At 39.8% G+C, this 27,133-nt stretch overlaps 1 protein-coding gene across 4 annotated transcripts in view; it reads left to right on the top strand.

The window, feature by feature from the left end:
- The window catches only part of kidins220a (kinase D-interacting substrate 220a), a gene marked incomplete at its 5' end in the record, with an annotated part of 49,759 nt that overhangs the window by 14,436 nt on the left and 8,190 nt on the right, over positions 1-27,133 (top strand). For 2 of the 4 annotated variants that reach the window (XM_079459425.1, XM_079459424.1), the window contains 9 exons: positions 1,241-1,478; positions 2,550-2,638; positions 6,275-6,419; positions 6,544-6,706; positions 19,850-20,028; positions 21,627-21,859; positions 22,459-22,569; positions 23,082-23,138; positions 25,870-25,899. In XM_079459425.1, the coding sequence (XP_079315551.1) occupies positions 1,241-1,478; positions 2,550-2,638; positions 6,275-6,419; positions 6,544-6,706; positions 19,850-20,028; positions 21,627-21,859; positions 22,459-22,569; positions 23,082-23,138; positions 25,870-25,899 (1,245 nt within the window). Of the gene's footprint in view, positions 1-1,240; positions 1,479-2,549; positions 2,639-6,274; positions 6,420-6,543; positions 6,707-19,849; positions 20,029-21,626; positions 21,860-22,458; positions 22,570-23,081; positions 23,139-25,869; positions 26,040-27,133 lie in introns of those variants that run through there. The other 2 variants (XM_079459426.1, XM_079459427.1) reach the window with 2 other exon arrangements.

The raw sequence follows: 27,133 nt of genomic DNA on the forward strand, positions 1-27,133 counted from the left end.
ATGGAAAGTCGACTCTAAAATAAAAATTCTGTTGTTATTTACTTATGTCGTGTAAAACTTGTACATGAGTCTTTTTTCACTGGAACACAAAAGAGGATATTTTGAAAACTGTCTTTGTGGTTTTGTGTCCATATAATGGTGGTCAATGCTGTTTGACTACCAGCATTCTTCAAAATATATTCTTTTATTTTCTGTAGAAAAGGCATACAGGTTTGGAATGACATGAAAGTGAGTAAATTATGAGTAATCTTTATGAACTTGCTGCCTTAGAAGGTTGCAGCCTGTGTAGGCAGCAAGTCTGCTCATTGAGTGTTGGACCAGAGCTCAGATGCCTTGTGTGCAGTCTGTAAGAAGAACAAGCCCCTTTACCTGCATCTCCGTGGCACACGGCAACAGTCAAAGTTCAAAATCCTTGTTTAGCACAGAAAGTTGAGATTCTTCTCTCCGTGCTGGACTAATGGAATTTCCTTTAGCTAAATGTCATTATTTGGGTCTAATCCTCTTGCGTTGGCAGCCTGCTCACCGCTAATGAAATCTGCCATTTACTAGAGAGCCTGCAAAGTCCCTCAAAGGCTCCTTTGTGGCACAATTAGCCACATCTCTTTTAAATTTTGATCTTTTTGTCTCTCATTTTGATAGGAATTACCAAATTGAATTTTTCCTTCAAGCTAAATATTGTTTCAATTGGTAAGGCTGATGTTCCATACGATAAATGACTGATGCGAACAGAGTCGTGTATTTGGTTGCCATCAAGAGGCAATTGAGTTGCCGTGGAGAAATGCAGTGCGAGCACATAATTCACAGCAGACACTGAACCAGACATGCGTGCCATTCTGAAGTTTCTAAACGGTTTACAAATCAGTATCCTGTGACACTTGGACATGTTACAATCTCTCCAATTAGTTTGGAAAGTCCCATCATGTTCGCATTACTGTTTATGGAGACACGCGTGATACACTACATATCATTTTAACTATAGGCAGAAGACTGTTATATATTTACTTTAATATAATTAAAGCTAACCTTGAATAATGTCATTAAAATGGATTTTAAAGTGGCCTAAAAGTGAAAAAAGCTTGTTGTTTACTGCGGAGTCTATGTGTTCGATTTAGATAGAAAAACAGATTTGTGTTATGTTATCCACTGGAGAAAGAGTCATATACAGGTTTTGGAGGGTGAATAAATGATGACTAAAGTTTTATTTTAAGCAAGCTCTTTATTAATTCCCACGTGTCTGCAGGTTCGAGTGCTCTTTTCCAAAGGCCCCTTTATCTCCATCTTTGCCAGCGACCCTCATATCATCATCAAAGCTATAAATCAGAACCTCAACAGTGTGCTGCGCGACTCTAATATCAACGGTCACGACTACATGCGAAACATCATCCACCTACCCGTCTTCCTCAACAGCCGTGGCCTCAGCACTGCTAAGAAACTCTGCGTTGCCACACCAGCCAATGTGGATCATCTTAACGCTGAAGGTCGGTCTAGATATGCTTCTTATGACTGAATCCTAATTTGCATACGGTTTCCCAAAGTCCTTTTAGGGAAGTCGTGCCACTCGGCGGCCATGTTCTCAACACCTCCGGACGCAGCTATTTAAGTCATAGCAAGACCAGGGTCCTATCTACTTGAATGGGGAAAAACAGATATTTGTAATATTGCTGTCAAAAATGACAATTAAATTAAATTTCAGACCAACAATGAAACCTCTCATCAACTGAACCTAATGTAAATCCTTTTTAATAATAATTACACTTTAAAATTTATAATATGTAGGGATGGGTACCGGGAACCAGTAGACCGGTACAATATTGGGTCGATACCAGAGTATCGATAAGCTTCATGACAAACGATATTGTTATCGATAGTTGCGTTGTTTTATCTCTGTGTATTCGGGTGTTAAATGGCAAACTAGAGGCTGATGCTTGTCATTGTTCATCCCGACGGTTGTGTGATATCTAGGGCTATACGATTTCCGCGATGTATTTGTAATCTGCTTGTTTGCGTGTTTGTGAGTGAGAGAGTGGCATGGTTGCGATTGTGGAGCTGGATTCAAACACCCCTTTGCGTCAACCCATCAAAATGAAAGTAATTTATTTTGAGAACAAGTTATAACATTGTTTTTAATAATTCAATAATTTTAAACATTGTTTATTTACTTACTTTAGTAAATTGAAGTTAATGTGCTAACAAAATTATAATGCTCCTATGTACATGCTAAGTGCCGTAAGCGGTATGCTAAGGAACACACGCGCGTTTTGTTATGTGGCATTTTCTGTTTGCTCAGAAGCATTTGTAAACTGCAGTTCTAAAGCTCAGCTGTAATAAAGAAACTTAAAATGTTTAACATCTTGTCTTTTTGCATCAAATAATAGAGTGTAGTATCGATAACAGTGTTTAGAAGTACCGGTATCGATAAGCAGTATCCGTATCAATACAATCTTAACGATACACATCCCTAATAGCATGTAAACTGGGATTCAGTCAGAATTAACTGCACAGGTTTTCTTCTTTCATACCTCTGAACATCTGACTCTCTCCATCTGTAGCGTGGCAAGAGGACATGGACAGGAAGTTATCTCAGAACAGTCTGGGGGAGCAGGGAAGACAGGGCACTAAAACAGCGCTGAACCGCAGGGTAAGATTCAACCATCGCACCCACTGTTTCCCATCATCATAGTTTGGGCAGCTCGACAAACTCCATATGGCTATGTTATTACTTCATTAATTACACATTTATAACTGCTTTACCAGGTGTATTGCTTCTAAAAAACATCAAATTTGTGTGTCCACATAACCGACTATAAGAGAGTTACAAAATGTTTTTTGTGTGTTAGTTATTGTGTGTGTTTGGGGGTATTCATTGTCAGAGACCCTAGATGTCGCTGAGGAGTGTCTGTAATTGATTTAATGTCTGTTTACTCTTCCTGCTGAGATGCCATTGCCTAATGACGGGGTGCAGCAGCAGTGGGTCTCAGTGACAAAGCACTGGCACGGTGGCACGGAGGCAGGAGGCTAAGTGGCTCCTCTGCTCGCCCTGCGAGGGCTGTTTGTTTGCTTGCCTGATTTATCTGCCTCCTTTATTTGGCCCCTCTTTATTTCAGTGCCACGCTCCGTTCGTTTTGCCTCAGATGTATCTTGGCCGGAGATCTGGCTTGACCCGATCTGCACATTTTGTTGTGGGAAGTTGTTTCGCGGGTTTACGAGCACCTCGTCCTGAAGACTTTGGTTGTTAAAGAAGGACAAAGGAGACTGCCCTGTTAATGGCTTGCCCTCTTTCTGGCTAATGTGAAATTACATCCCATTACATTCTGAGGTCAAGCAGAGGTTCTGCAGGGGTATGCTTTGACATCCAGGACAGAGATAATGTCAGATTAAAGAAAATGGGTTGCGTCAGGGATGTTTGTAATGTCTTTCCTTAAGGCAGGTGTATACAAACTTTGGCGGAATTTGATACCCATCAATCAAAAACTGTAATATCATCCATACTCCTGTGCAGTATGGGTATCGAATTATGTCCCTTAAGAATTTTTTTGAACAATTTGACAGAAAATAGACTTATTGAAGGGGTCCTTCAGATATAAAATTTTCCCTCTTATGTGGGTCCCAGATCCCCAGCTCCCCCCCTCAATTTAGGAAATGCTCCTGTGTGTCTATTAAGTATTTTGGCAAATTTGTTGTCTACAAAAACTACTAGTATGAACTTTAATTTATGTTTATTTAAATTAATTTCATATCATTTCAGAGATGTTCACCCAATTTCAATTTGTTGAGAATATTCTGATTCTTTATTATTGTTCCTTATAGTCGTGTTATATTGCCTTTTAAATCAGTTTGAAACAGTTACTTCACAATTAAACGCAAATAAAAGCAAATAAACATTCATTCATTCATTTTCTACCGCTTATCCGGGGCCGGGTCGCGGGGGCAGCAGTCTAAGCAGAGATGCCCAGACATCCCTCACCCTAGACACTTCCTCCAGCTCTTCCGGGGGGACACCGAGGCGTTCCCAGGCCAGCCGGGAGACATAGTCCCACCAGCGTGTCCTAGGTCTTCCCCGAGGTCTCCTCCCGGTCGGACGGGCCCGGAGCACCTTCCGGGGAAGGCGTCCAGTAGGCATCCGTAACAGATGCCCAAGCCACCTCAGCTGACCCCTCTCGATGTAGAGGAGCAGCGGCTCTACTCCGAGCTCCTCCCGGGTGAACGAGCTTCTCACCCTATCTCTAAGGGATCGCCCAGCCACCCTGCGGAGGAAGCTCATTTCAGCCGCCTGTATCCGGGATCTTGTCCTTTCGGTCATGACCCATAGCTCATGACCATAGGTGAGAGTAGGAACGTAGATTGACCTGTAAATTGAGAGCTTCGCCTTGCGGCTCAGCTCTTTCTTCACCACGACGGACCGGTACATCGACCGCATTACTGCAGAAGCTGCACCGATCCGTCTGTCAATCTCCCGTTCCATCCTTCCCTCACTCGTGAACAAGACCCCGAGATACTTAAACTCCTCCACTTGAGGAAGGAACTCTCCACCAACCTGAAGTGGGCAAGACACCCTTTTCCGACTGAGGACCATGGCCTCGGATTTGGAGGTACTGATTTTCATTCCAGCCGCTTCACACTCTGCTGTAAACCGTCCCAGTGCATGCTGAAGGTCCTGGTTTGAAGGGGCCAACACGACAACATCATCCGCAAATAGCAGAGACGAGATCGTGTCGTCCCCAAACCTGACACCCTCCGGCCCCTGGCTGCGCCTAGAAATTCTGTCCATAAAAATTACGAACAGAACCGGTGACAAAGGGCAGCCCTGCCGGAGTCCGACATGCACTGGGAACAAGTCCGACTTACTGCCGGCAATGCGAACCAAGCTCCTGCTTCGGCCGTACAGGGACCTGACAGCCCTTAGTAAAGGACCACAGACCCCATACTCCCGAAGCACCCTCCACAGGATGCCACGAGGGACACAGTCGAATGCCTTCTCCAAATCCACAAAACACATGTGGATTGGTTGAGCAAACTCCCATGAACCCTCCAGCACCCTGTAGAGGGTGTAGAGCTGGTCCAGCATTCCACGGCCTGGACGAAAACCACACTGTTCCTCCTGAATCCGAGGTTCTACTATCGGCCGTATTCTCCTCTCCAGTACCCTGGCATAGACTTTTCCGGGAAGGCTGAGAATAAACAAATTAATAAAAAATAATTTAACTACATTCATTTTAATTTATTCAAATAATTAAAATAATTTATAATAATAATAAATAAATACAAAATTAAATAAAAAAATGTAATCAAATAATTATACAATTATAACATTGTTGTCAATTATATAAATTTACAAATAAATTAATGAATTTATAAATAAATAAAAATGATTTACATTTGATGTATTTACTGTAAATATTTAAGTTCTAACCTGCAACGATTCAATACTGCCATGCTAGAGAACATCACAAAAATCTGACAATACAGTTTCAGGCTGACTTATGATTTATTTAAATGTATTTTTACATAAGGCTCCTGCAAATACAGTGCAGAATTTATGTTAGACTTTGTAAAACCCGTCAATGGCCCTGGTTTAAAAAAGGGTCACACTATTGTTAGCCATGTGGTTCAAGTAGCGGCAAAGTCACAAGTTCAGCATTAAACACATCAAAGTGGGCTTAAAGCCTTGACCCTCCAGAGCTCGTGACCAGCTCTGCACTGTGCTCACACTGGACCAGTTAACACTCATAGAGATGAACAGACGTCTGGGTCAGCCAGACCTCCATATGACAGCATGGACAACAGTCAACCAGTCATGCACGATAAACTGTCCAGACACAAAAGTGAATCAGCACAGAATAGCAGTCCACTACAAGTGCCATTTCACTGAATCTGGAAGTTTCTAATACATTTATGTTTGTAACATATATATGTCAATGATTGACATATATATATTAATATATTTATATTAATATTTTCATAGTAGTAAAAACATTCAAATGTAATTGTTAACTCACTGTGATATCAGTGTCCAATCACAGTGTGCCATTATACTGCAACTATGGGTTAAACTGTCTGTTGCTAAGTATATCAGCATTTGTGTGTGTGTTTTGTAAGTGAGAAAGAAAGTTGTGAAGTACAGGATTCGATCTTGTGACAGAATGTTCTTGTCATAACCCTACGGGGCAAGAGAGTTCACAGGTACATTCAGTTGAAACAAAATGATCCACAGCTTCATTTAGAAGTGGGCCTTCTAAAGTTTATTTGTATCTTTTTTCTACTTGTTGTCTTGTAGGACACCTACCGCAGAAGACAGATGCAGCGCACGGTTACAGGGCAGATGTCCTTTGACCTGACCAAGCTGCTGGTCACTGAGGACTGGTTTAGTGACATCAGCCCTCAGACCATGCGGAGACTGCTCAACATCGTCTCGGTCACAGGTCTGCCCCACCTCATTATAGTCACATACATCCTTGATTGTTAAACGTCCACACTGCATGTTAAAGGCGAGTGTGATGAATTTACAAATATATAGAGGTAATCTACTTTAGTATGTTTTGATAGGACGTCTTCTCAGAGCCAATCAGATCATCTTTAATTGGGACCGGCTGGCGTCCTGGATTAACCTGACGGAGGAGTGGCCGTATCGCACCTCATGGATCATTCTCTTCTTGGAGGAGGCGGATGGAGTCTCGGATCAGGTCACTCTGAAGACCATCTATGAGAGGTGAGCTGTGATGTTGAATATGCGATACACTTGTAGCTCATATCAAACACTAAATACTAGCAGAGTCCCTTTAGGGAAATCGTGGCACACGGCGCCATGTTTGCAACGCCTTTGGACAACTATTTACATCTTAGCAAGTCAACAGTCCTATCTCCTTCAATGGTGGAAGGCAGAGACTTCTAAAATCGCAGTTAAAAATCACTATTAAACAGCATATTTCTAAACAATGATTAAACCTGATATGGATATATATATTTGATTTGCTAGGCTTGAATTGTGCTAAAAACCTTTTTTGAAGTCGCTTCAGTTGTACATATGCACAGCCTGTCAAGTGCCTCACAAGAGCCCCGCCCCAGAGAATCTTCAGTCTTTATTGATTGATTGATTATTGGATCTTGTTATTGGAAGGCAGTACTTTCTCGCTAGAGCCATACTGAGGGTTGCATTCTTCCCCATTTGTTGTAATGACAGTGGCACATCTTGTATGTGTGTGTATATATATATATATATACACTCACCTAAAGGATTTTTAGGAACACCTGTTCAATTTCTCATTCATGCAATTATCTAATCAACCAATCACATGGCAGTTGCTTCAATGCATTTAGGGATGTGGTCCTGGTCAAGACAATCTCCTGAACTCCAAACTGAGAGTCAGAATGGGAAAGAAAGGTGATTTGAGCGTGGCATGGTGGTTGGTGCCAGACGGGCCGGTCTGAGTATTTCACAATCTGCTCAGTTACTGGGATTTGTCACGCACAACCATTTCTAGGGTTAACAAAGAATGGTGTGAAAAGGGAGAAACATCCAGTATGCGGCAGTCCTGTGGTCGAAAATGCTTTGTTGATGCTAGAGGTCAGAGGAGAATGGGCCGACTGATTCAAGCTGATAGAAGAGCAACTTTGACAGAAATATCCACTCGTTACAACCGAGGTATGTAGCAAAGCATTTGTGAAGCCACAACACGCACAACCTTGAGGCGGATTGGCTACAACAGCAGAAGACCCCACCGGGTACCACTCATCTCCACTACAAATAGGAAAAAGAGGCTACAATTTGCACGAGCTCATCAAAATTGGACAGTTGGAGACGAGATGTTGCCTTTCTGTTGAGACATTCAGATGGTAGAGTCAGAATTTGGTGTAAACAGAATGAGAACATGGATCCATCATGCCTTGTTACCACTGTGCAGGCTAGTGGTGGTGTTGTAATGGTGTGGGGGATGTTTTCTTGGCACACTTTAGGCCCCAATGTGCCAATTGGGCATTGTTTAAATGCTACGGTCTACCTGAGCATTGTTTCTGACCATGTCCATCCCTTTAAGACCACCATGTACCCATCCTCTGATGGCTACTTCCAGCAGGATAATGCACCATGTCACAAAGCTCGAATCATTTCAAATTGGTTTCTTGAACATGACAATGAGTTCACTGTACTAAAATGGCCCCACAGTCAACAGATCTCAACCCAATAGAGCATCTTTGGGATGTGGTGGAACGGGAGCTTTGTGCCCTGGATGTGCATCCCACAAATCTCCATCAGCTGCAAGATGCTATCCTATCAATATGGGCCAACATTTCTAAAGAATGCTTTCAGCACCTTGTTGAATCAATGCCACGTAGAATTAAGGCAGTTCTGAAGGCGAAAAGAAGTCAAACACAGTATTAGTATGTTGTTCCTAATAATCCTTTAGGTGAGCATATATATATATATATACTGTATATTGATCATTTATTTATTTTTATTTTTCAGCATGCAATTGTTATGCATTTAAACAACTATTAAATATAATATAACAAAAAACATATAAATTGCATATTGTTGCTGGTTTTCTGAAACCTCGGATTTCAAAATTTAGTTTTTCAGGAAATGGAAAAAATCCTGTTAATAATGAAATGTATTGAACAATGAATTGTTTACAAGCCCTTTTTAATACTTTTTATTGGTTAGTTATTTGCAAAGCCTAGTGCCAAACATTAAATACGACTAATAATAATGATGTATGTCAAATAAATGTAATCACGAAATATGGAGATACTAGTTTTCCGAAGTTTTTAGCCCAACATCAGTAGGTAACTGTAATACCACCTCTGACCTGAAGGTGGCACTATGAAAGTTCTGATCTTTGTTCCTCTGCACGTTTCCTAGAAATCATGTCTCATTATATATAATGTAGCATTCAAGCTTACAGCTATACATTCAGGCAGTTAGTCATGTGCAGTCATCAAACAGCAGGACTTTCACAGCCTATATGAACAGACACACAACAGTATATTGCTCAGTCCCTGCCTCATTAACACACTGTCACTAGATGCACACTTCAATAATTGTCTTGTTTACGGAGTGTCATCAAACATGCAACACACTGCAGTTACTGCATCTGCTGCTGCATTTCCTTTAAATGCCTGCTTGCGTGTGTGTGGATGCTGTGAGGGGAAAGTCGAGGCCGTTACGGCTGCTGATGCTCAGCGTTTGGCCTTTAAAGGTTGCTCTCTGTCACACTGCACTAACATGCTGTGACTCCCGGGGCTATAAATGTGTCAGAGCATCTCAGTGTCAGCATCTGCTACCCCTCTATCTCTCTTTTTTATCGCTCTCTTTCTGTCTATCTCCATGATGCCCTTTAAACGCTTCGTCTCGCCCGTTTTCTTCTTTTGTACCCCAAGATCGTCTCTTCATTTCCTGCTCTCCACTATATATATGTAGTTGTACCCACACCTCGGTGCAGGTGGGCAACATAGGGCTTTTATTTTTTTTGCCGTGGATGCTAAAATAAAGAGGCCTATCATGTCGTTGTGTTATCTGTGACAGATGTTGCTTAGATAACAAACTGTCAGATCTGCTGGTGCTCTTTCTTACTTCCGTTATGCCCTTGAGGTCAGACGGCCGCACGTTCTCTTAGTGTCCGTTGGGTTGGCTAAATGTTGTTGGTTTTGACAGTTATAACTAGGCCCTGGTGGAGTTCTTTTGCATCTTCTGCCCCGGTGTTGGGGAAAACTTCCGAATTTTGTGGAATGGATTTAAAGAGGTTAAAATACGTACTAAAACATAAAATACCCAGGGTGAAAAGCTTTTAATGTAGCTCAAAAAGGTAATCGAAAAATCTAAATTCTTCTATCACCCCTTCAAACCTCACTCATGCCATTCCAAACTCTTTTTTTACAGCAGAACAAAAAAGATGATGTTTTGAAGAACGTTGGAAGGCAAACAACATTGGATATTGAATATCACTGTATGAACATAAAACTACTGAGACATTTCTCAAAATATCATATTTTGTGTTCCTTAGACAAAAATAAGACACGTACTCATTTTGCATAACATGAGGGCTAATAAATGATGACGGAATTTCGATTTTCAGTTTAAATATGCTTTTAATGTGCTAAAACAACCAGTTAAATAGTTATCTTCTTTTGTCAATATCATCAACTGCCAGAACAAGTCCCAGAAGAAAGACAATATTGGTACATTAAGAGAAAAATGTTAAGACGGTGGCCTTGAAAGGCCAAGTTATTGGCGACGGAGGACGATGTGTAGATATTTTTTGTTCATAACAGATATTCTAGTTATATAAATCTCATATTTAAACCTGATCTGGATTGTAGCTGAGTGTTTGATTTAGTATGTAGTGAACACACTGATGTTAGCGAGTCAGTTTCATAGGTCATCTGCCGCTCTCAATCTCCACCATAAAGCCCAGGCTTGTATTCTTTGTGTGTGTGAGGACCAATAGACTGATATTATGTGTTTGAATGTGTGGGTGTGCAGCCCTGTTTAGCTTGGTTTTTCTACATCCTTCTCTTTTTCTACTCGTACACACTCACACAAATTCCTAGAAGAGAGAAGTGGCGAAATCCCCTCTTTGTAACATTTCTCCACGGAGGGTCATTATATGGCTGAGCTCTCGCAGCTCTTTTGTGTGCGTGTTTATTTACACATTTCGTTCAGGCGATGAGCCTTGCAACCCACAGCGCATTGCAAGTCAACTTGGTCTACTAGTTCTTCAAGAATTGAGAAGATCAGTCAAGACATTTTTTATCTTTTCAGAGCAAGTTTTTAACATGAGGAAAATAAACTGGTAATAGTTTCAACATGTCTCGAGAGATATACAGTCTGTTTAGTTTTTTTTTTTGTTCACAAAAGTATTTGAGTGCTGAACGCTACGATAGACCCATCAAAATAAAAAAATGACAAAATCGCATCCACATCACATCTAGTGTTGGCACATACATTTGAGATTTGTCGCCTGTTTTAGCATTGACGTTTTTTAAACACATTATGTACGTCATTGGCCAAGCAGTCGCGTCCTCATATAGAGTGCGTTTCTGGTTTAATACAGCACAAGTGTTACCTCTTATATTGCCTGTAGTATGGAAACAACTGTCCAGTCGCAAAGCGAGCCAGTCCTTTAATCTGCACTAGAATGTGAATAATCTGTTAATAACATCAGCTTGTTTTATGATTAACGTCGAGACTCCGCAGGCTACAGTAATCCGTCCGAGCCAGCGTAACACAAAGATTCTGTGTCCTCAAGGTACACAGGCTTGTTTCGCACTTCTATAAACCTCCTAAACCAAACAAAGTGTGTGTGGTTTTATGTCCGTAGTTTCAATTGATTGTGGAAATTTACGTAGAGCTAATTTGGACTGTACGTAGACAATAAATAGCATGTCCGTTCCAACATGTCCAACACGTTCAATATGATCAGTGAAAGCTGGTTCTTTTAAAGTTAACATGAAATCAAACTGACTATTCCTGTTTTAAATGAAATATAGCAATGTCTATTATAAATCATTTATCTGAGGAGGACATTTATGTTTGAATTCAAGTGCTCTCATAATCAAAAACATTAACCTGATGTGTATAAAGACCTTACAAAATGAGGCGTTATGTTTTTGTAATTTTAGAATGAGCCATTCCTATCCACATGAAGACATCTTAGTCCTGTGTCAGCCACCATAGTGCTTCGAAAGGAAGGGGGGAAGTGAGACAGTGGTTGCAATTTGCAAACTCACTTGATGTCGTTAAAATCTTCACATTGTTTCTTTAGGTTTAGGCCAAATAACATTTGTTAATGTTGTTGCCATTGAAGGCGTTTACATTGGCCAGGCTTCCAATAATCCAATAAATTACTGAAAGATGAAATTTTATAAATTGTATAGTCTCAAAATATTGTAACAACAGTTATTATACATTATATTTTTTATCTGTATTTTTTATATGAGTAAGATTATCTATAACACACGATGAACTCCACATAATATAGTTGTTATATGTCTTGACTTCTTGACAAAAGTTATCCGTATAATGTGATTCTAATGATTTATAAGTGGGCTTTAGATAAAGTTGTGTGCCAAAAATATTATGGCATAAAATGGCAAAAACATACTAAAAGAAGTAATACAAAAACTGAATTCTATCGAAAACCTCTGGTAGACTGGCCCTCCTTGCCAACAGCATTTAGTCAAATTGTAAGGAAAATGTCTTTCTGCCAAACTTTCTGCTCTCTTTCTTCGCCGCAATCGTTTTTTTGGCCTTTAGTTCAGTCTTCAGTCTCCCCTCTACATGTTTGTAGAACTGTGAGTCACGGTTGTTCTTTAGTCTTTGTGGCTGTAATTTCAGGCTGAGAATGTCTTAGTTACAGCGAGACTCATTCGGCCATTTCGTCATCTAAAGCTAGTAGCCGGAAGTCCAAATTGAGGGAGAGAAAGAGACAAACGTTCTGATGGCTGGTGGCCATGATCTGTAGTGGACTTTTTGAGCAGAGTCAGGTCCACCGGGAGTTTATTTATGGCTCTTTACTCCGCTTTTCGCTTGTTACGAGGTGTGGCCCGCCGAGCCGGTTCTGCTCCGACATCTGGTGTCCGGCATGTGCCAGGACGGTATGACAGAACCCGAGCGGGCCGAGTAACGTGCCCAGTAGCCCCTTATCTGGCCCGGTAACATATGTCCCCCCCGCTCTGAGAGGGGCCCTTGTTAATTAACCCACCAGGAGAGTTGGCGTGGCGCGCTCCAGCTCAGCCAATCGCTGGAGAGAGCGAATGTGAATGAAGGACACGCCTCCTCACCTTTTCATCCACACTTTGCTCACCTCTCCCCGCGAGTCCTTCTCTCTTGCCATCTCCTCAGCATTGCAACTGCGTGCCAACTCGGCGTGACTTTCACCGGTGAAAAAGTGAGCGGAAACCCTTCCTTGTCCCTCTCACAATGCTTCCTGTCACAATGCTCAGCTTATTCACTGTGGGAACAATTGCCTCTCAGTGCTGGCTTCCAAATCTGGGATTTACAGCAATTTGACCAAAACTTTATAACTAATGACACTCGAAGTGAATACGTGGAAGGCTGTTGGAGCTAATTAGACCGGCTCTTCTCCCAAGTACTGAAACATTAAGATGACATACCGTTCATTCAGGATTACTTTAATTGGTACAATTATTGTAATTTTAGTCGCAATTACGCTGGGAGATAAAAGCGCCTTCTGAAGCGCATTTATGTGATTTCCTTTATGTGAAAAGCCTAATAAGCCTTTAAATAATTCTTCTATAAAGCAGACGGCTTCCTTTATTCTGCTCTTTTGAACCTTTGAGTTGGGACTTCTCGCGACGACAATTTGTATTTTTGTCACGCACCATTCTTGTCTCCAACATCTTGATGTGCTGCTAACAACCCTGAGGTGTTTTCCCCTCTGCCTTGGGAGGGAAGCTATTGTCCATGAACCCGATCAAGAACTCTTTGGTGGAAGAGGTAAACTTATTAATCTAAAAGTGCAGCCATTATTTGCCAAGATGCCCACAGGCCCTCTAAATCATTAGGCTGTTGAAAACCACATCTATTTCCCAAAGGATAAAAGCCCTATCTAGGATAGGAAGTGCATTTATTGAGGTCACGCAGTGACCTTCAAATGGTTGAGATGAGTTTGAAACTAGGGAAGAGGCTCTGGGCTGCACAGAGAGATTTTAAGTTGCTCTGATGCTTTTTGGATTGCTGCTGTAATGGTCTGTTGGGCCATTTTCCTGCCCATTATTGTGAATAAAGGAAAAGCCATCATGCCAGCTAACAAGTGTCAAGGCCCATTAGTTTTTCCTTAACCATTTAAACAGATAGAAAGTATTGACATGAGGAAGTCTAAGGTGTTTTGTCAGCAAATCTGAGGTGCTGGAGAAAACGTGGGTGTAAAAGCAGAAGAATACCCAATAACCTGTCGGACACGTGAGGGAAAGGAATAGTCCACCAAGAATGAGAAATCTGTCATCTTTACTCACTCTCTTGTCATTTCAAACCAGTATGACTTTCTTGCTTCCTAAGAACACAAAAGAAGATATTTTGAAGAATGTTGGTAACCGAACAATGGCCGTACCCATTGACTTCTGTTGTATGGACACAAAACCAATTCGAGTAAATGGGTACCGCCATTGTTTGGTTAAAAAAATATAGCTTCTTTTGTGTTCTGCAGAAGTAAGTCATACAGGTTTGAAATGACAAGCATGTGAGTAAATGATGACAAAATTATCATGTTTGTGTGAACTATCTCTTTAGGGCCGCAAGTTACTCCGGGATGGAGGCCCTTTATAGGCCGTCAAATGCCTAAAATTGTGTTTTGAATTCTGAACAACCATCCCGGAATCGTACAACCTCTTGGATATTCTATGTAATGGAATGAGAAAGAAAACAAGAGATGGAAGATAAATGGCATCGCCTGTAAAACAGGGAGTCATGGCTGATGAGCTGCCAAATTAGCTTTGGTTAGGGGTTTGATGACTAACGTGAAAGTAATCTCTTTCACTAGTCAATTGAGATTGATCTTGGCTGAACAGTTCTGAATGTGTCTTTGCTGTTTTGTTGTGGTTTTTGGGATGTAAATGTATCCCAGTCCAGGGTGAGGACATCGGATCGTACAATAGGCTTAATTATAAAGTTATTATGAGTAAGATTGTGATTGATGATACAAATCTGCCTGAGATGTTTGACATCTCAAGGGCTGTATGATAAATAAAAAATATTTTTTTGAGGAAAGATGTTTTTATTTACACCAGGATTTACTTATTTCAGAAAATCTGCCCTGCCAAGCATAGAAATGGATGTTAAACCCATCTCCAAGACCCAGTCTACCAAGTTTAGAAGTGTACAGAGAAAAATCCATCATATAGAAGCACATCTGGGAAGGCACAACAGACAAACACGTTCCCTTGTCTGCTCGATCAAGTGCCTGGCAGCTCTCAACCAAGAGTTCGTTGACGAATACCATCGCTTCACTTGCCAACCCTCCCAGTCCCGCCTATTTTCGCACCCTACCGGCCGCCACCACCCACCCGTCATACGGAACTTGTCGACTTGGGCTGTTGATGGCAACTGTTGTTCTTTTCCTGCTGGGATCGTCGACTTTATGGAGTTTAGTAAATATACGTGTGCTTGCATTATGGGCAGGGTGGCACCCATGTGTTTTGGCCTCATTTAGAGTGTCCTTAATCTGTCCACACAAGGGTGGCTTAATGCAAAGTCAAGTGCCACATTCAGTGCCCGGGCAGGGGGGAATAGTGGGAGAATTATGCTCTTTCCCGTCAGCTGCCGTGTGTGGGAGTCTTTGAAAATGAAAAGGAGGAGGAAGAAAAAAGAGCTAAGCCAGCTTTGGGATCGATTAGCATTTGGATAAACGCAGCAAGGAGCCCAATTTTTAAGGCGGCTGCCACGGCAAGCCCAAACGACACGGCTAAGATCAATAGAGCTATTGTTTGAATGACTTCGGTATTTTTGATGTGCTTTTTCTTTGTATGTACATTTAAAATGCTAGCTTTCTTGAATGGCACGGTTTAATTACCCTTGATCCCGGTGCTTCCGTGAAAGATGAATGATAGCACTTTTTATCCTTCGCAATTTGTTCGGGCCTAGAATGTCAAAAGTAATTGCTAAACAAATCGCTTGATGTTCAAGCCAATTTTTTCTCACCAACTTCAAAAGCTGGCTTTTTTCTGGTGAAAGAGTTATATTGGCTTCAGTTGTTATAAATAGCACTTCTACTGTAGCGTTTAACAAAAGCAGATGCTGAGCCCACAAACGAAGACTATGTAAAGCTTTTCTTTCTGTGATGTCAGCATCACACATTGAGACGCATTGAGCTGTGATGCTCATGCGGGTGACGTGACTTTCAACCTGGCTTGTGTCTTTTTATTACCGCGTTATATCTCTCGCCCCATTATTTTTAGCCATTCTTTACTGTAACTCTCAATAAAAATGGCAAAAAGGCCAACCCCGCATTAAAGGAGAATAGACCAACACATGTATTTGCGTTGTGTAAGGAGATAGCTCAATCTATCTATGACTGAAAATTCCCCTGAAGGCCTGCAGATGTGTCTCTTCCTCCTTGTCTGGTTAGTCTTGTTTTAGCCAGTCATTGGAATGGCATCGTCATTCTGGTGTGTTTATGGACGCCTTGAATGTTTCAGTCTGGGTGTTGTGTTTGGACACAGGCTGCGTTGGGGTGTTTGCAATGTCTCATGGCACGCCAATTTAAATACAGCAGTTTTCTCATCTACGGCCCTCTGAATGGTTTCGAATGTATCCAGCGTTTATTTATATATTCCATAAACAAGTCAATGACAAACATATCTGTTTAGAATTTCAAAATTACAAACCCCTCATTGTGGTGTGTAGTAATATAAAATCGCTGGTGTGAATAATTGCCATGATGCATGAGGAAAGTGAGTGGTGCTTACCTGTTCAGAATTAGTTTTGGTTCCTTTGATTTCTTTATGGTCCCTCAAGTGTTCTTTGTGTGCTGTTGTGTGCTTGCAGTAGTGTCTGGAGTAGTTGCTTCCTGTCACATTTAAAATAGCCCATACTCTAGATCATGATATTTTGTTTCCTAGATGTGAATTGAGAATTTTTCCAATCCAAGTCTACTATTTCAGATTTACCCACACTTAAACTGCATGTATGAGCAAGACAAGCTGTGTATTTCTGTGTTCATATAAACTTCAGCATAGACCAGACTTAATGTTGCGAGATAAAAATGTTACTTCCTTGGCTGGAACCGTGAACTAAAAGATCATCATCCAAATATGCCACACATACACATTAACTGGCTATAAAAGAATTCTTAAGCGTTTCTGGATGATACGAGCTCACACAAATATGTCACATTCATGTCGTTCCAATCCTTTATAACGTTTTCTTTCAAAGAAAATGCAAGAATGACCTTTCTACTGTTTTCTGTATAATGAAAATGAAAGTGAATTACAAAATTATAACTTTGTGTTAGGAATTTTAGAAATGTCTTATTATTCATTTAAAAACTTGTTGTGGTTCTCCTTATTCGAGTACATCTTTGGAATAAATAGTTGAACAAGTTCACAGAAATGATCAAGATACATTTACCACTCAGATACCAGCCCAGGGTTGTACAATCATTTAAGGTGCTTGAAAGGTTCTTAACAGCAACGCCAAAGAAGAACATTTTTGGTTCCTCAAAGAACACTTCAGTCAAAGGCTCTTTAAAGAACCATCTCTTTCTTACCTTTTCATAAACTGAGAAACCTTTTTTCACCACAAAGAATCTTTTGTGAAACAGAAAGGTTCTTCGGATGTTAAAGGTTCTTTATGGGACCATTTACACAAAAAAGGTTAAAATAACCCTTTGAAGCACCTTTATTTTTAAGAGTGTATGTAATGGCCTATTTTTTACATAAGGTATTTTATGACATCATTCGATTTCATTATATTGACAAGAGTAACCAGAATGTTCTTCAAAATTGCCTTTTATGTTCTACAGATTTTTAGTTTTTCGAAGTAATCGAATGATACACAGTAAAAATATGACACTACATTTGCTGAATTATTATTTTTAATTATGATTACAAACAGAATGACTTTGAATGCAACTATGTTTAGAATTGAGTAAATGACAATCAGTTTAGTTCCTCAAAGGTAGCACAGTAAAATTGAGTAGCTGTTAATAATGAAAAGTTCAACAAAAATATTAATTCAATTTAATCAATCTGGTTGTTTTAATAATTAATTTGAACCTAACTTGTGTATTGATAGATTAACTCAAGCACCACTCTTCTGAACAATGAAACGAAAAGATTTTATATTGTAAAGATAAATAAACATTAAATACTAAGAAGTCTCCGTTTAATGAAGTTCCCTTACTGTTAGTAATATGGTTATCATTTCATTGAATCTACTATGGGACCAGAATCATATGACACACTGTTGTTTTAAATGCTAATAATTTATCTGTAATTTCTCAGTAAGGCGGGTTTCCTCAAAACAAATGAGAGCAGTGGAGTTGCTGTGGTGAGCGTGTGCATAACTGTCTTGTGACAGAGGAAGTTGGTTCTCTAGAGACGCTCTCTTGTCATTGGCTCCTGTTTGTCTGTGAGCATGCTCACAAACACACACATACACACACACACACACAAATAAATAAACAAGCCCAGCTGGATTTCGGAAGAGACACAATCTGCCCAATTCTGCCTAATCCAATGCGTGGGAAATGAACCAAACCCTTCTGACCAGCACACAGTGCTTCTCTTGCTCATTCCTTCTCCGAGCGAGGCCTGTGCACGTGAAAGTTTTTTAAGCTTGATCTTAAGGTTTGCCATGTCCTTGAGCACCACCCTAAGTGTGAGACTTTTACCTAATGTCCATCATGTGGAAGGTCAGCTGACTGTTAGCACAGCATCCTGCCCTGGCCCGCTGACACACGGGCCTGCTGTAGCACAGTGTGGGCCTTTGTCCAATGACTTCAACATCTGCTCTCGCACCCGGCCATTCACTCGCCCTCGAGCGCACACACTTCTTGACTGATATTGAGAGTTGTTTGGTCACTGTGGGTATTTATGCGAGATACGGACGTCAGAGGATGATGAAATGAGCGCAATTGACTCAGATGGTCTTTGTGACCTTTTTGGAAATTACGTCTTTACCATCCCGTCCTGGTCGAAATGACCTCGACCAAAACCTGTATGACTATATTGCTTTTTTCCTTCTGTGGAACACAATTGTTTTGTGTCCATTCAGTGGAAGTCAATGGCGGTCAATGTTGTCTGGTCACAGACATCATATCCACCTTGTTATGTTATAGACAGTTGATGTCCTGGATCTGGTTTAAGTCCCTAGTCCGTCCTTGGCTAAAGGTCATCTGAGTGTCATCGTATCATCCTTCGCCTATCCAAATTTCAGCCAGGAAAATCGGATCACTTGCACCAGCGAAACGGGACTAGGCCTAGCGGTGACCTCACTGCGTTCATTCATTCCGCCTTGATCATTACAGAAAGAGAATCTATTGTGTCCCTTCTCCGACCAATAAGAAGATTGCAAATAACCGTTCCACTGGCTTTCCTATCAGTGAGACATAGACGTGGGCTGCAGGGCAGATGAGGAGATATGATGAAATATGGTGTCCGTGAAACGTCTGCGTTCAGCAGAAGCGAATCTTCAGATTTATTTGATATAGATTCCCACGCTCAATGAGTTACATTTTGAAGGGAAACCATTTATCTGAAAGGGCCTCACGTTGTGCTGCAGAAAGCACATATGTTTAGAGATATCAAGAGCTAAGCGTGTCAGACTTGTGACTTGTAAGCTAGTTTACCACAGCCTAGAGTAGATTTACATCTGCTTACTACTCAAGCAACGTGACCATTAATATATATAACTATAATACAGATTTTCACTGCACGATTATCATGGCCAAAACGATTCATAATAACATTCATGATATATATGAAATGTTAATTAATTAAGAATTAATTCATTTTGGACACAATGTTAAGAGTGAATAAAATAATGCTATCAGTAAAATACACATTTTGTTTTGTTTGTTGTATGTCCAATGAATCACATTTAAAATAGTGAGTCGGAGAAAGTGATTGTAAACTTTGTGTTAAATGTTAAATGGATCAAATAGCAGCACCTACTTTTTCAAAAAGTCAACGATATTAGTGCTGGATTATATATGATTTTACCATGTGTACTGTATATCATAGTATTAACAGTAACCATGATTATTGATATCACAGTTCTTGCATCGAGGGGCATTTTATGGGCATTTTTGTCAGTTTCAGTGACTGTGCCTACTCTTGAATGATTCCTAAAGCTGATTTAGATTTATTTGTATCTTAATTATGTTTCATCTTGTGGCAGAATCTCCAAAAACATCCCCACCACTAAAGACGTGGAGCCCCTGCTGGAAATTGATGGTGATATTCGCAGTTTTGAGGTGTTTCTCTCCTCACACACACCTGTTCTCACTGCTTGGGATGTGGAGATGTTTCTGCCGTGCACCGTCAACCTGGATCCCAAACTAAGGGAGATCATTGCAGGTACATACATGGCTATCTAAATAAGAATGGTAGACTTGAAAGCTAATTGTAATGGCAACCGACTAGAGATTTCACAATCTTTTCACTCTGGAATTATTATAATACATTACTGCGATATCAAGTGGGGAATAGATACCATGATACAGTATATTTCCATTTCCATGAGATTTATCCCAGAAATAACAATAATGCTATTACTCAAATTCATTTCAAATGTTGTTCTTTAAATCAAACCCAAACCACTAGGGATGTAACGATATCAAAATATCAGGGTACGATAATACCTCGGTGTAATGCCTGCGGTACAATATTTATTGCAGTATTTAAAAAGTGTTTAATAAACAATTATTGAACTCTGCAATGATGAAAAATAAAACATGTCCTCTTTTCTTTATCAACTTATCATAACTGTTACTTTGAGGTATGAGGTATAGTACGAGATAGGTCAAATTACTTAAAACTCCCTCTTGTAAAATAATAAAACTGCACCATCTGGACCTTGACAGAGGTAATATATATGATATTGGTCAGTCTACTACAGTCTTAAGTTAACCTTAACCCTCAACATAGCATGTACATTATAGCAAAAACAACAGAAAATTTAGCTTTTAAGACCAAGATCATGGGATCATTCCTAGCAAATTCACCCGAAAAGAGTTTCTTTCTTCCATAGAACATAAAAGAAAATATTTTCATATGTTGTTGACCAAACAGCGAGTGCAGCCGTTCACTTGGTATTGGTTTTGTGTCCATACAGTAGAAGGCAATGGTTGCCACCGCTGTTCGGTTATAAACAATCTTCAAAATATCTTCTTTTGTTTTCAGCAGAAGAAAGAAAGTCATTCAGGTTTAAAAGGACAGGGGGGAGTAAATGATGACAACATTTTTATTTTTGGGTGAACTATCACTTTAAAGTGTTTAGAACGCATTTTAATTTGCATAAATGTCAATTTAATGAAAACAATTAGTCATATTTAATGTTAAATAATCCTTGATGTTCAGCAAAGCAACAAGCCTTATGTATGTTTGGATTATTGCTGTAGGTTTTATTACAAGAGTAGGAGCTGATATTATCAGATCACATGATCGGTCATCTGCACTGTGATGTGAGACAGTGCAATGTGACAATGGACTCAGCTTGACAAAGAAACCTTTATTTGCACAGAGAGATGAGTAAGATCTCCATTGTGCTCTCCTCAGGAAATGAAACATCACCGAAGCTCGATGAGCAGCGTGTTTCTGAGTCACTCAGCCAGTCTTATTTTGGTCCGCCTGGCTGACTCAGAATAAGGTTTCCTTCCAAATAAATCCTCGCGTATGATTTTGCTCTCTCAAGATTTGAGGTTATAGGAAGCCATTTTCCCAGTTGACATGCTTTGTAGTTCTCTTTTTATTGGGATTATCTTCAATGTTTTTCTCAGAGACTCAAAAAACATAGGCCTTTCTTGCATGTAACTTACTAAAAATGTCTAGTTTGGCTGAAGACGCATTTGAGTGGGAGGAACGGAACGCCTTTAAAGTGCTGGCCAAGATTCTGATCTTACTTTCTTCTTCTATTTTTCTTTTTTTCTTGCTCCTTTCCTCCTTCAATCTGTCAGATGTACGAGATGCAAGAGAGCAGATGCACCTTGGAGGAGTCGGCTATCCCACAATGCCCCTGCAAGATGTTTCTGCTCGGCCTCAGTCTGTGTTTGGGCAGCAGTCTTTGGCATGTTCTCCTACAGGCTCTTTTCCTGGGTCTTTCCCCACTGGTGGTGTGTTGTCGCCCACCCAGCCCCACAGCAGCTACTTCAGTGGGCTTACTGGTCCCCAACACCCCTTCTACAACCGGGTGAGACTCATGTTATTTTGGCACAAGAGTATAAGCATACTGGACACACCCCGCACACATATATAATAAACATTTATTCTGGAATCGACTACTCACGATTAATCGATTTGACTAATACTTGTATAAAACTGATAGATCAATTATAAATATATTATTTACAAACATTAATGAATAATTATCGTTTTTTCACAAATAAGTATTGCAATATTTATCTTCATCTTTATTTTTTCTTTCTTAAGCATTTAAAATGTCATCTTGGGACTAAATGAATAAATCATTATTATAAATTCAAAAGGACTGATTTACTGAAATAACTTTCTAATTCTTTCAGCTTTTTTTTAAAGAGTTTTCGTGATAAGATGTGAAACTGGCGTTCTGCCACGCTTTTCTAGAAAACTCTACGAGCAATTAAAATTCATTGAAAGATCATCAGAATATTCATGATATTAGCATATCTGACACGTAGCCCAGTCATTTCAAGCAGTCCATCTATTTATGTGCCGTCATGTGTGTTTTCATTTTATTCTTTGTGACACAAACCCTCCTCTGGTCTTCATTTATTTGGTTCCTGATTATCATCTTTCTCTCCATCTCTATAGCCCTATTTCCCTCATGATGTGTATCACCTGCCCCGACATTACCCTGGCAACCCCCATCACGCCCCCTCACGCCCACCTGCTAAACTCCATAAGAACCCCAATATGGGACTAGTAAGTACATGCTAGTAGGTACACAGCTAGTAGGCGCCAGTAAGTACATCACTGGTAAGGACTTGTAAGTACACAACTAACTGTGAAGCAGGCAGGCAGGCACATACTTTTTATGCTTGGTGCAAATGACACTATTGTCTTAGGATCTCAGTTGTCATGCTTTGTTTCATAAACAAAATATAAAGAGCGTTTCAAATTCCTTATGACTTTATGAATAGCAATTGATTATTAGTCTTTGAAACAAAGTTGCAAGTAAAAAGGTTCAATTATTGCTACTGTACATTTAAGGCATCATATGTAAAGAACCTTTGTTATGATTGGCTGATGTTTTGCACAGGAAGTGTTGCAGCAGCGTTTTGAACACCCTTCATGATTCACATCTATCACTTTCGTCCATGTCAACCGTCTCCCATGCCCTCACTAAGTGTCCATACTAAATGTTTTGTGTGTGTGTGTTCTTAAACTCTTTATCCTCTGGTTCTTCTGTCATCCGTACTGTGTCCCTTCATCAGGATGTAATCAGAGAAGACTCCAGCGAGGGTCTTCCCTCTCCTACATCCCCCTCTATGGTAACTTTAGAAGTGTGTTTGGTTATGTATATATGTGTGCAGTAAAGCCTTTTGTTGACTGTGATTACACACTCAAACATATACTCACACATGATGCTAGCGGCATGTGACACTTGAATCTCAAGTGGGAGTATAACAATAGCTGTCCTATAAGTGCCCGCGATGCTCGACGCTAGTGAATAAATCTCTACTTCTGGATCATTGCACCTCTTTTGCTTTTTGACTTTATACACATTTGACTTTGAAAATGAGCTAAGTGCATTGAAAGTATCCACATAAATAATTGGCAGTGTGCCTGGGTTAAGAAGTCAACTAGTAAAACTTTAGGTGGTGAACGAAGCTCATTAAAGCAGTATAGCGTCTTTGCTGCAGCACATGTGAATATATCACGGTCATTCACACTTATGGGTAGCGATGCGTCGATGTGGGAATTCTGGCTGATGCTGATTGTAAGATAATTATTTTCGAGTTGTAGGTGATAACAGATTTGATGGCCAATATTATAACTCTATACTGTTTGTTTGTAACAGTCAAAAACTAAAACCAGAGAGTTCAGAGTTTTATATGCAACAGAGTTAATCAAGCATCCGAACATGTCTCAAGTTTCTTTTAAAACTGAGTAGAATAAAAACACACCGTTTACTGTTTCAATTTAAAGCCATCATTTATGTCTTTGACAGTCTTGCCAGTTATGGTTTAATATTATTTTTAATGGCCGATACCAGTAATAGAGAAAAGTGTGGCTAAAACACTACAAAGCGGGTTTCATTCGAAGTCCAAAGGTTTCAGATTGCTAGTGAAAATGAAAATGAATGTTTTTTTATTATATGCATAACTTTTATTCAAATGAAATAATTTACATATATTTGCACAAGTTTCTACAACGCCTGATGATCCATGTTATTCAAGCTTGATATACAGTATAATATATATTATTATTGTCCGCCTAAGTGGTAGCAAAGTTACAAAGTACTATGATGTTAGAATGGTCAAAGTCACAGATCTTTTTGATTTGGTGATTTTTTTTTAAATCAGTTAAAATCACATGTTTAATGTACTCTCATATTCTGCATCATACAGCACAATACATATAAAACTTGAGCAATGAAAATTTGCTTTAAAACTTTTTTGTTCTATTGAACACAAATAATATATTTTGAAAAATGTAGTAAAGCAAACCGTCCATTGTCATTTTTCCTACTATGGTAGTCAACGGTGGCCATGCATTACCAAGCATTCAATGCTGGCCAAGCATTCTTCCACATATTGTTCTCTGTGTTCATCAGAACAAAGACATGTATACAGATTTGGAACAACTCGAGGGTGAGGAAATGATGACAGAATTTTCATTTTGTGGTAAACTTTCCCTTTAAGCATTACTGTGTACCTCTTTATGCACCCCTATCTAAACATCTATAGCCAGGTTAAGATGGAGTCCACAGACTTATTCGTGTAAAAAAATGTGGAATGGTTTTAATCATGGTGATGATTTATATAAAAAAACATAATCAAACACGCAAGGGATGGGGAACATGTAGTTTTGGGTGTTTTTTTCTTCATTCCTGTACTAATTTCTCTTCCACACTGTCTGAAGTTAATGTGATTTGTGTGCGTGTTTCCCACTGCATTCACTTTACAAATTCCACCCTCATTCATCTCTGTTGTTCCTTCATTCGACCGGCCCTCTGGTCTGTCCTCCATCATTGCTTTGTGTCGTGTGAAAGCTGCGACCATCAGTTGGATTAGCATCAGCAGTGTAGAAATGGTGGGCTGAAGGAGGCAGCTTTTATCAGCACAGAGAGACACTTCCTTCAGTGAGCACGTCTGTTTCCTCGTTCCCGGCCCCTCGCGCTAATTACGCTCTTATCGCCCGCTGCTAACACTCGCCCATCAGGGTAGAGCCGCTTTAGTATGACATTTTTCCCAACATGACGTTGTTAAAGTCTGAGTTCTCTCTGTTTGACCATTTTCCCTTTCTGTCTGTCTGTTTATGTTGTTTCTCGAAAATGTGTTGATTTGACTTGATCAAATAGACTGGTCGAAGAAGCACGTTTGGTTCAGGGTGAACCAAAACCAGCTTCATTTCAAAAGGCTTCCTTAAGACTGACTAGTCTTTCAAGTGAACTAGTTGTTCAGAAACAATTCATTTTGACCTTGACCAAAATTAACATTGTTTAATTACAAATACAACCAGAAATAACTACTGTACTATAGTTAAACATATGGAGTTCACCCAAAAATCAAGAATGGGAACCGAACAATTGAACCCATTCACTTGTAATGTATTACATTTATATTTAGTCATTTTGCAGACGCTTTTATCCAAATGACTTACAAAGAATTCAGGGAGCAAGAAGCGATATGTCATAAAAGAGCAATAGTGCGATAGGTGCTAATACAAAGTTACTAGTTTCAGCAAAAGCTGTCTGTCAAGTATTCACAGAAGAGATGGGTCTTAAGTCATTTTTTGAAGGTTGTGAGAGATGTGGTTGTGTGTATGGACACAAAACCAGTATAATAGGTTCAAGTGGGTTACCTACACAGACAAGAAGGTGAATAAATAATGACAGAATCTGTCTGGTAACGACAAATGAACCGTAATTGTATTTGTGCACATTCTTAACCGTTATATTTTATTGCGTTAATGTCAGTTTGATTGAATGATTATCTGTGATTTAAGCATGCAACCTAATTCCTCTTTTCCATCTCCTCTCTCTTTTTTCACTCCTAGATGAAATCCCAACCCTACAGAATGAGACAGGTACAAACCTTTAAACCCTTGAGATTTTTCTTGCTCACTTTGGCTAACCCAACTTGAATCAATAGACCGAAGTGAACAGCCAGTTCTTTTTATTGTGGTATTTAAATACAACGTGTGGCCAAGCTATGAGGGAATTTGAACACTGCATCCACATGTGCTTGTGCTGTGAATGTACTTTCAAAACTGACAAAACTATCATTTGGTCCTTCCTAAAATCTTTGCTAGATTTTGGCACGTGGATAAAATGATGTGCATTCATTCAGACAGAAACATCTGTAAGGTAAGGCACTGATGTTGGGCGAAGGGGCCTGGCTCACAGTGTACCAATTCAATTAGAAAAAGTGGTTCAGTAGGACTCAGATCTCAGCAGGCTTTACAACAAAGACTCAGTGTAAACAGTGTTGGTGGACATTTTTGGCGCATAAGGAATTCAAAATGGCCACCCCACAATGTTTGAATCTCACAGTTTTTCTGAAGTGTCATTGAATTGAGTAGCATTAGGATTTGTTATAACTGTGTCATAAAAGATTACACACTTTATATTTTACACTGTGTAAATTGGGAAAATTATTAATCTATTCTTAGCCTTCTGTTCCTGTAGCTCAATTGGTAGAACATGATGCTAAAAACACCAAGGTGAAGGGTTTATTTCCCCAGAAATGCATGCCATAAAGTGTCTTGAATACAGTTTAGCACACTTTAAGTTACTTTGAATTAAATGACACGCCAATTGCATTAACGTAAATGTGTGACTGCAAATATATTCACCATAAAAAAAGCTTAAAGTGATAATTCACCCAAAAACGAAAATTCTGTCATCATTTCCTCACCCTCGTGTCATTTCTACGGAAGCCGTAAAGTGCCAAACAAAACAATAAATCTAAAAGCCAAAAAACGAATCCCAAATCACAATTACAAATCTGAAAACGCAAAACAAAATCTGAAAACACATTAACAAACCATAAAGCGCAACAACAATTCCGGAAACAAAACAACAAGTCAGAAAACACAACGACAAGTCAGAAAACACAACGACAAGTCAGGAAACACAACGACACTTCGGTCAAACCGGAAAAGGTAGGTCTTTTGTGTGACCCGGGTAGTTACTGCTGATTGGACGGAACCCCTGTCAATCAAGATAAACAGTCAGGTGTGTGTTTTCATAGAAAATAATGGAGTTTGTTCAGCACTACTTTCAAGAAGGACATTCATATGGCATGATTCTAGATATGCT

The sequence above is a fragment of the Barbatula barbatula genome (assembly GCF_947034865.1).
Source record: "Barbatula barbatula genome assembly, chromosome: 6".
Lineage (NCBI taxonomy): Eukaryota > Metazoa > Chordata > Actinopteri > Cypriniformes > Nemacheilidae > Barbatula > Barbatula barbatula.